The 9,488-nt window shown below is 31.7% G+C and overlaps 1 protein-coding gene across 2 annotated transcripts; it reads right to left on the bottom strand.

Moving 5' to 3' along the window:
- Positions 1–637: 637 nt before the first annotated feature.
- LOC106670941 (COP1-interactive protein 1-like) lies at positions 638–9,488 on the bottom strand. Of its 2 annotated transcripts, none has more exons than XM_014401626.2 (13): positions 9,188–9,488; positions 8,330–8,392; positions 8,121–8,252; positions 7,885–8,067; positions 7,722–7,826; positions 7,341–7,556; positions 7,216–7,236; positions 2,034–6,855; positions 1,890–1,957; positions 1,603–1,822; positions 1,361–1,532; positions 1,099–1,252; positions 638–993 (listed from the first exon to the last, which is right to left on the bottom strand). In XM_014401626.2, exons 1-13 carry the CDS (start codon positions 9,359–9,361, stop codon positions 793–795), a joined length of 6,531 nt encoding a protein of 2,176 aa, XP_014257112.1. In that variant the 5' UTR covers positions 9,362–9,488; the 3' UTR covers positions 638–792. The 2 variants fall into 2 exon arrangements, with proteins under 2 accessions (XP_014257112.1, XP_014257113.1); XM_014401627.2 differs by lacking the exon at positions 9,188–9,488 and adding an exon at positions 8,864–9,143.

A 9,488-nucleotide genomic window follows, 5' to 3' on the forward strand; every position in this document is an offset into this window, starting at 1 on the left:
ATCTACTTCATCAGAGATGTAAATGACCAATTGATTGCCATATCTCTTCTGGAATCAAAGGCTTATAGTTGAGTCGTTGGAAAAAATGTTACACGACAACAATAATTTAATTCGGATGTCTAAAAATACGAATGATCTCATGCCATCAGACAAGAGTAGAATTGTTATTCGTCCTGATCGAACACCAGCCAGGGAGCATATCAGACGATATAACATGCCAACAATTGATGAGTTAGCGATTGTCATAGTTTGAGAAGAATTTCATTCTCACGATATCATTTCGCAGTGCAAAAATGAGCAACTACAAAGAATTGCTGACTCTCATGTATACTACGATCCATTGCAATTAAGTTTCCAGATAATCAAGATGTTATCAATTTTTATTAAAATATTTGATACATATAGTTGGTAATAAACAACAAAATACTGGTGTATGGTTTTTTGTTCTTGAGTGTATAATGTGAATAATTTATTGATTAGTGATAACTGATAATCTTTGCCCATTATTCTCTGTAGTTTATGTTTACAATATTTAAAAAATATCCAAATTTCTAAAATGTTATAAAATTTAATAAAATTGTAATTCTTATTAAGAACTTTTATAGTTTGTATTTACAATAATTAAAAAATACACAGATTTTCTAAAAGTGTTATAAAATTTAATACAATTCTAATCCTTATTAAGAACCTCAAAGTGCATGCACTGATATCTGGTTGAATCATAGTCTCTCTTTCTGGTGAAAATAAAAAGACCACGAAAAGTCCAACTGAATTATTTAAAAAGATTCGAATTTAAAACCCTGGGGGAGGAGTTGCTTCTTTCGTTATGCCAGCCCATTTGACTAAATAGCCCTCATCTTCTGTTTCAGTTTTTGGTTTGTTCGTTAGATCTAAATGGTATTGCAAAGAAGCATTTTTAGCTTTTTCATCTTGTAGCAATTTGAGAATTTCTTGTTTCTCTTGATTCTGTTGCCTCAGTTTGTCTTTCAGACCCTAAATCAAACAAATATTATTTTGTAAAAGTTCTTATTTTGTTAAACAATCCTTCAGGTAAACTTCTGTGTTTAAATGTCTATGTACAACCAATAGATAAATTACCTCAATTAATTGGTTTTGAAGGTCAATTTGCTTAGAAGGCTTGTCTGGAGCATCTGAAATGACTGCTTTCTGCATATTCTTTACACTTTCCATTGCTCTAGTTAAATTATTTTCTAATTCCAGTGATCGTTTCTTCTCTTTTTCAGCAAGACATCTAAAAAAGTAAAAGTACGTGTATACAGTTTATTCTATCATTGCTTAAATAGTAATTATCATAAATCATTGAATAAATATCAATATATAAAGTGTTGTATCTATTTACATGCAATGGCTTAATTGACTTTCTGTTATTTGGTATTGGATTTTCATCTTTTCTAAGTTTTGCACCTCACTGGGAGATGGGAAAGCCATTTGCATTTCTTGTTCTAAATTCCACATTCTAAGACTTGCCAATTCCCTTTGATACTGCTGAATGCTTGTTGTCAAAGCACATGCTAAAAAACATTTTTTTATTGATATTAATGTTTTAAAATATATGTTAATTATATGTAATTAATAGATTACTTCTCTTTTGGGCTTCTAGTTGACGCTTGGCAACTTCACTTTGAAGGGCACATGTTTTCTTTAAGATGGCTTTCTTTTCTTGTGAAATTAAATCAAGTGTTGGTTCAAGCTTGCATACAGGTGCTTTCTTTGGCAAGGTGGCTGCTCCAGATTCAATTAGTCTGTTTGTGGCTTTAGTGACAATATTGTGGAGCTCCGACAATTCTTCCATGGTGCAATTCTGTAAATAGAAGTAGTGAATTACTATTATTATAAACAAGAACTTTTTAAAACTGTATTTCACTTACATTTATTCCCTTTTCCATAATCTTTTGCAGAATCATATTTATTCCAGTGTCAGCATAATCTTTAGCTTCTAAAAAATTGAAATAAATTATTGCATTAATTATTAGTATCTTAAATCTGAAATAGAAAAAAGTTCTTTATCTTACCTTTCTGTGCAAGCTCTTCTTGCAAAGATGCATTTTCTTCTTTCAGCAAGTCTATTTGATCTTCGAGACTTTCAATCTTTTTCTGAAGCTTTTGAATCTGGGTTTTCATCAAATTTAGTTGCACTCTCAATGCACTTATTTCGTCAGTTTTTTGGGCACATATTTCTTGTTCCTGTTTGAGCCGATTTCTTAAATCTGAAATTACATTTTGTAGCTCTGCAATTTGATTCTGTAAGGCAGCAAGCTGTTGCTTTTTGACTTCGATTTCATTTAATTGGTTGTTAAGTTTTTTCTCCAATTCAGCCTTGCCATGTTGGCATTGCGTTAATAGTGCTTTGAATTTTTCTGTCATCACAGTTTGACTGTTTAGTTGTTGGGTTTTCATTTCTAATTCCTCGGACAATTTTTCTAAATTTTTTTTCATGTTTTCCAATTGTTCGACTAATTTATTGTTTTCTGCCTCTAGTTCTGATTTTGCTTTTTCTATTGTCTCCACTTTCAAAGTCAATCCATTTACCTCATCCTTTAGTTTTCTGATGATCGCTTGCAATTGTTTTTCCAAGATCTTCATATCCTTCAATTCATGTTTTAGTCGTACATTTTCTTGAAACATTGCCTCTTTGTCTTCTTCTGTTTTTTTCAGTTTCTTATTTAATTTAGATAATTCATCATTGAGTTTCATAATTGTACTATCTTTTTCCTCGATAAGATCCTTTAGACTGTCAATCGTCGCTTCTGCTTTCTCCAGAAGTAAATTTTTGTTTTCTAGTTCTTTAAGAAGTTCATTATTTTTCTCTTCCCATTCCTTGATTAAATTTTGTGCTTCTAACAGTAATCTATTTAAGTTAGCCACTTGAGCTTCCAACCTTGATTTTTCTACATCGACCGAACCTCCTTCTTTTAATAATTTTAATCTCAAATCTTGTAAAGCTGCCAATTTCTTTTCCAGCTGGGCATTCTCTGCCTGCAGTTTTGCTATTATATTGTCCTTTTTTTGTATTTCCTCTTTCAATTTTAACAGTTCCATGTTTGCAGCTTCATTTTCTACCATCAGATTTCCAATTATTTTTTTAAGTTTATCTTCTTCTTCTTTCATCTTGCTAAGTTCGTCTTTCATTTCAGCCAACTCTGCTTCAATGCCTTCATTTTCCTGCTTTAACTTATTTATTTGTTTATCCTTTTTGCCAAGTTCCAAAAGCAGTTTGGCATTCTCTTTTTCACACTGCTTTATTCCATTTTCTAACTGTTTACACTTTTCGGATAATTGGTCTCTTTCATTTTTAATACCATTAATAACAGCTTCCAGTTCTTTGTTTTTCATTTCTAGATTTCTGTTTAAATACTTTAAATTTCCCAATTCATCCATTAAATTTTTAACAACATTTTCATCTGTCACATTTGCTAAAGCAGCATCCAGTTGATCTTTAGCGTGTTCACTCTGTCTTTTTACATGTGAGAGTTCATCTTTCAGTTTTAAAATTTCGTTTTGTAAGAGGCTGTTTTTTTGGCGTTCTCTTTCTAACGCTTCTTTGAGGTCGTTATTATTTGTCAACAAGTCTTGAATTTGATTTTTCAGCTTAGATATTAAAATTTCATTTTCTTCACACAATGCGTTTTTTTTCTCTAATTGAGCTTTGATTTCATCCAATGAACTTAATAATATTTTCTGTTGTTCTACAAGGTTTCTCAAATCTTCAATGTCTCTATTTTGTGCTTGTAAAAGTTCTTCTAACATTTTATATCTTGCTTCAAGGACTGTATTGTTCTGAAGCAGTTGATTGTACGTTGAAATGTATTCATCCAACTCTTTCTGTAAATTGTCCACTAGCCTTCTCAAGCCCTCTATTTCATGTGCAGCTTTGTTGTTCTCTTGGATACACTTAGCTAATTGACTTTTTAGTTCGGCAATTTCTTTTTCATACTGTTCTTTTAATCTTGTTAATGATTGGATTTCTTCATCTGTCGTCCTTTTTAACTCGGTCAATGCATCGTTTAATTGTGCCACTTTCCTTTTCTCTTCGAACAACAACTTTTCTAGTTCTTGAATTTGATCATTTCCATGCTTTGCAGTGAGTTTTTCTTTGGACAATGCAGCTAGAGCATTCTTCAGTTCGTTACTCAAATGATTTCGTAAATTTCTCTCTTGTGTAAGTTCTGCACTTAATTTGTCCAACTCTGCTTTTAACGATGCATTTCTTTGTTCTAAGCCCTTTACCATATCTTGGCATTGGGCCAATTGATTTTCCAAATCATGAAGATGGGCATTTTTAGCTTTCTCTTTCTCCAATAAACCTGCTAGATCAGAAATTTCCTTTTCCAATTGTTTAACTTGATCCAATACCTTTTCTTCATTTTTGTTCAATAACATATTTTTCAATTGTTGTACAGCAAGTTCATCTTTAGCTGCATTAAGTTCTTCCATCAAATGATCATTTTGCTTTTTCAATTTTTCAATCTCACTCATGAGTTCTTTAATCCTATCATTCAATCGCCCTTCATGATTGGACAGTTTGCTTAAGGCACGTTTGTTATCAGTCACAATATCCTCAATTTTGTTTTGATTTTCTTTTAACTCCTTTTCTGCTTTAGCCAGTTGTTTTGTAAGTTCATTAACTGCATTTTTTGCATCTTTTAAATCCTCGACAGCTTTCCCATACTCATTCTTTAGATCTTCGTATGCTTTTTTTTTAAGTTCCAGTTCATTGACTAGTGCTTCAATACGTGATTTTAAACCTTCTAATTCTTGTTCACATTTTTTATTTGCTTCTTTGCATTGGTTCGCTTCTTCAATAGCTTTTGCCAGTTTATCTCTTAGTTCTTTGAGCTCATCTTCTTTCTGTTTCAACTCTTTGTTTGCATCTAGTAGTTTCTGCTCATTCTTTTTTGTATCTAACAATCCATCCGCCAGCTCATCCTCGAGTTTTTGTTTCTTCTCCAAAGTGTCAGCTAATTCTTTCTGACACTTTGACAGTTCTGCCTGAAGATTTGCTACAAGTTCCCGAAGTTGTGAAATCTCCTGTATTAAAGAATCCATTTGTTTTAGCTTTTCTAAAGCTTCATCCAGCTGCTCGCCTTTCATGTTTGCTAAATCCAACGCTTTTTTCAATGTAGCGTTTTCATTTTCCAAACTTTCTACTTTCATTTGTAGGGTTTTTAGTTCATTTTCTAGTTTTTCTATTTTCTCCTTTAATTCTTTCCTATCTAAAATAGCCTGATTTGCAATTTCTTGGCATTTTTCAAGATCGAGTTTTTGCTGTTCTATTTGTCCCTCCAATTGAGCTCTTATTTGATCGAATTCTTCTTTTGCTTTCTCGCATTCGGCTTTACTTTCGCTAGCCACATTTTTCGATTCTAATAGAGCCTCTTGCAATACTTTCAGGTCATTCCTTAAATCATTTATTATTTTTTCAAGTTTTTCCATTTCTTTGTTGGCAATGAATAATTTCTCTTTTTCATTATCTAGCTCTCTCTTTAATTGCTGTATTTGATCTTCATAGTCCTGGATCTTGTTGTACAATTCTTTGGCAGCCTCTTTCATACCTTCTAACTGTTTTGTCAAATCTGTATTCAGATATTCAAGATTTTTAATATTGTTTTTTAACATTTCATTTTCATTTTCGAGTGTGCTAATCATATTTTTGAGATTCTGAATTTCTTGTTGATTCTGAGCATCCCTCATTAAACTTTGCTTAATATTTTCTGTTAAATCTGCAATTTTTTGTTCTAATGATTTGATGCATTCTATGGCATTGTTCAATTTTTCATAAGCACAATCTAATTCAGCTTTAAGACTAGCATTTTCTGCTTCACACTTGTCATTTTTCTCCTTTAGCAACTGAGCATCTTTAGCGCACTCAAGGAGTTGATTTTTTAATTCTGATTCTCGTTTTTTGTAGAAGTTCAAATCGTTCTTCAAGTTAGTAATTTCTGTTAGAGATGATGATGTTTTATCTTCCAGATTATTAAGTGCTCTTTTTGCCAATGCTAACTCTTCTTGGATTGCTTTTAGTTGGTCTTCTAATGCATATTTTTCATTCCTCAAATTGGCAATTAACTCATCTTTTTCGCATAATTCTTTTTCCAGTTTATGCAGTTTATCTTGTAACTGAATAATTTTGTTCAGAAGTTCCTCTTCTCTTTTGTGTAACTCTTTTTTATCACGTTCTAGTGATTCGATGAGAAGATTTTTTTCATGTAATGCATCTTTGAGATCTTTAACTTCAGAAACTAGACCTTTCAGTTTAGAAAGTTCAACAATTTTTTCTTTTGCTTTTTCCAGTTCATCTTCAAGCTTTTGTATACTATTTTTTTGGTCATCGATGACTTTTTTGAGAGGATCAACATCGTCACTTCTTTTTCTCTCTTCAGATAATTCGCCAAGAAGCCTGAAATTCTCTTCTTTCAGTTCATCAATTTCTTTCTGTTTTGCTTCCAATTTATGTTTTAGTAATTCACAATTTTTTTTCAAATGCTCCATCTCGATTAATAGTCGGTTTTTACAATCCAATTCTTCCTTAAGGCGCTGATAATCACTCTTCAGTGCTTCAAATTCGCACAGTTCTTCATTTGCTTCTTCTAATGCTTTATGGCACTCTGATAGACGCTGTCCTTGTTCAGATAATTTTTTTTGTAAATCATCAATTACTGATTCTAAATATAAATTCTTTTCTTTTTCCGAATCTAACATCTCTGTCAAGTTTTCAATCAATAATTGTAAATTGTCTCTGTCTTTCACCAACTGTTCAACAGTTTTTTTCCCTTCTACTAGAAGATCACCAACATATGCACACTTTACTCTATCATCGTATGTCGATTCCAATTGCTAAAACATATAGCAATAAGAGCATTTAATCAAAATTTAATATGTGCAATAATATTATTATTACATGTTGGATGTAATAAAGAAACAAATAATTAATTGTGAATATATTACAATAATATTCTGGAATTTATTTAGAAATCATGAGATGCGGTCTGGTGTGATGTAGGTTTCAGAAAAACATTTTCTTTATCGTGCCAACGTTTTGATCTTTATTGAGATCATCTTCAGGGCAAAACGTTGGCACGATAAAGAAAATGTTTTTCTGAAACCTACATCACACTAGACAGCATCTCACGATTTCTAAATAAATATCGATTAACGGTCACTAATCACCACACAAATATTCTGGAAGTTAATTACCTCGTCACTATCTTCGCATTTCTGAAAAGAATAAAATGGATTTAATTAATCAACTATCAGCTATTAATTATTATAAAGATAAAAAATGTATTGCGACAATAACTGTGTACTATGGGAGTATTTACATCGTGAGTTAGATGATCAATTCGGTTGGTTAAATCTGCGATTTCACTTTCTTGATCGGCAAGTTGTGCCTTGAGTTCAGCATTTTCTTTTTCCATGTGTTGCAATTCTTCTTGATCTTTTTTGGCGTAATACAATTCCACTTTCATTTTTTTCATCTGCTCTTCCAATTTTGAAGCTTCTTGTGCTCTTAATTGGAGTCGTCTTATTTCTTCAGGCTTAAAAGCAAAATGTTCAATTAAGCATGTGGATAATGAATTATTTTATTCATGGAAAGATATGTTTTTAAACTCTCTTTTTATATAGATATACATATTTATATTTTTATATATGCCTTAAAATATGGAATTAAAAATTGAATGAGATTTCATTAAAATACTTACACTCTTAAATTCTTTAAATTTTTTCAATTCTTCTTGGGTCTCCTTAAATCTGTTCATCAATATTTTCAAAGCGTTTTCCATACCACTGAATTGATCAATTTGGGCCTAAAATCAATTTGATATATATTATTTTATTGTATAATGTGAACCAGTTGTCATATACTTGGAGACAGTTGTTCCGGTATTTCAGATTGCCGATTTCTTCCGACATTTCCATTGTTTTATCATTCATTTCTCTCTTTAGAACGACATTTTCTTCCCTCACTCCTGCAAAATAGCTGCATTGTTCCATTAAGTCCCTCACCATACAGCGTAGATTTTGAACAACAGTGTTGTCTATATTTCTCTAAAGTATAATTTGAATTAATTTCACAGCTTCGCAAGACTATTGATTATTACTTCTCCATCAGGGTCTAGCCTTTTTTTCAATTCTTCCTCTGATGGTGACAACGGTGGTTCTCTCCCATTATTAAGTATTCGATTCAATGCACTTAGCTTTTTAATCGTATCAGCCAGCATTTGCGCTTTGTCCTAGGGAGAAATTAAATAGCTTAAAATATAGTTGTTATACAGATCTACAATAAACAGATATATATGATTTGACTTACAGAAACGCCTAATATTTCAAGCAGTTCGTTTAGTGGGATGTAATTTCCTAAACCACCCGATTCCTAGAATTTGAAATATGTTTATTAATCATAAAAAATGTGGTTTTAAAAATAAAATTAAAATGCATCTCTTTGAGTTTTTAAACTCTAAAGTTGAAATAAATCGTAATATAGAATAAAATTGTTTTTATATGAAGTTGGACCATGTCCAAAAATAGTTCGTTAATTAACAGTACATTGTAATTGTAACATTATAATAGTATAATGCACGGCCGAATTATAATGTTGCATTGTAAATTATAATTATGAAATTGAGTTTTTTTTATAAATGTAAAATTTTTCTTTGATCACTATCAAAGTTTAGGAATTGTAATAAAAAAATCTTAAAGGACCATGGTTTTTATAGACACTTTGAATATGTAATTTTTTCATGAGGGTGAAATAAAAGTGTTCAAAATTTTAAAGAAAGCAAACGCTTTTGGTAGTGAAAGTGCTTATCATCAGCATGAGTCAACATGGTATGCATGTACCTACCTAAAAATCAGTAAAATGTGAACATAGGTGATGTGGGTTTTATTTAAGCACCAATATCCAAAATTTGTCTCCTATTTGATGTTTAGACTAATTATTGTAACTATATATCATCGTTAATATAACCAATTGGTTCCCCCTCCAATGACAAGGTTGTTTTCTGCATAAAAAAAATACGTGAAAAGTATAATGGCTTTTTAGCAGAATTGTTTTAGTTTTTGCTGACACTGTTGCTCAAGATAATTTTCTTCAGGTTTTTAACCTGCGGAAATATTTTACGATACACGTGACGACGACGACGGGGGTTTATGCAGACGACGGACTTACTTCTTCCATCAATTCCAGCATGTATTGCCTCTTTTGCTCTTTGTCTATAGTCCATGATCGGAGATCAATTGCCGAGGCGTAGGCTTTGAGGCGGCCGTTGCTCCTTCGCCTCTTCAGTTTTCTTCGGCGTGGAAGAAGGAAGTCGGGATTGCGCTTTCCCACGAACGTCGTCATTTAAATTTTTCTTCGGGTTTACACGACAAATTTTGAAATTTGGAGAAATGTCAACTAGAATTTTGGCGAAAAGAGCTCAACACAAAAATTATTTTTATATCACATGATTACGTTGTTTTATTTAAAT

This window comes from Cimex lectularius, unplaced genomic scaffold (genome assembly GCF_000648675.2).
Source record: "Cimex lectularius strain Harlan isolate CLEC.00 unplaced genomic scaffold, Clec_2.1 scaffold243, whole genome shotgun sequence".
Classification (NCBI taxonomy): Eukaryota; Metazoa; Arthropoda; class Insecta; order Hemiptera; family Cimicidae; genus Cimex; species Cimex lectularius.

Bases quoted from the DNA above. Each gene is read 5' to 3' on its own strand.
- LOC106670941 (XM_014401626.2), bottom strand. From the start codon at position 9,361: ATGACGACGTTCGTGGGAAAGCGCAATCCCGACTTCCTTCTTCCACGC. The intron at 7,827-7,884 runs GTATATGACAAC...AATTGATTTTAG, and splicing joins ACCGGAACAACTGTCTCCAA to GCCCAAATTGATCAATTCAG. The intron at 1,253-1,360 runs GTAAATAGATAC...TTACTTTTTTAG, and splicing joins AGTCAATTAAGCCATTGCAT to ATGTCTTGCTGAAAAAGAGA.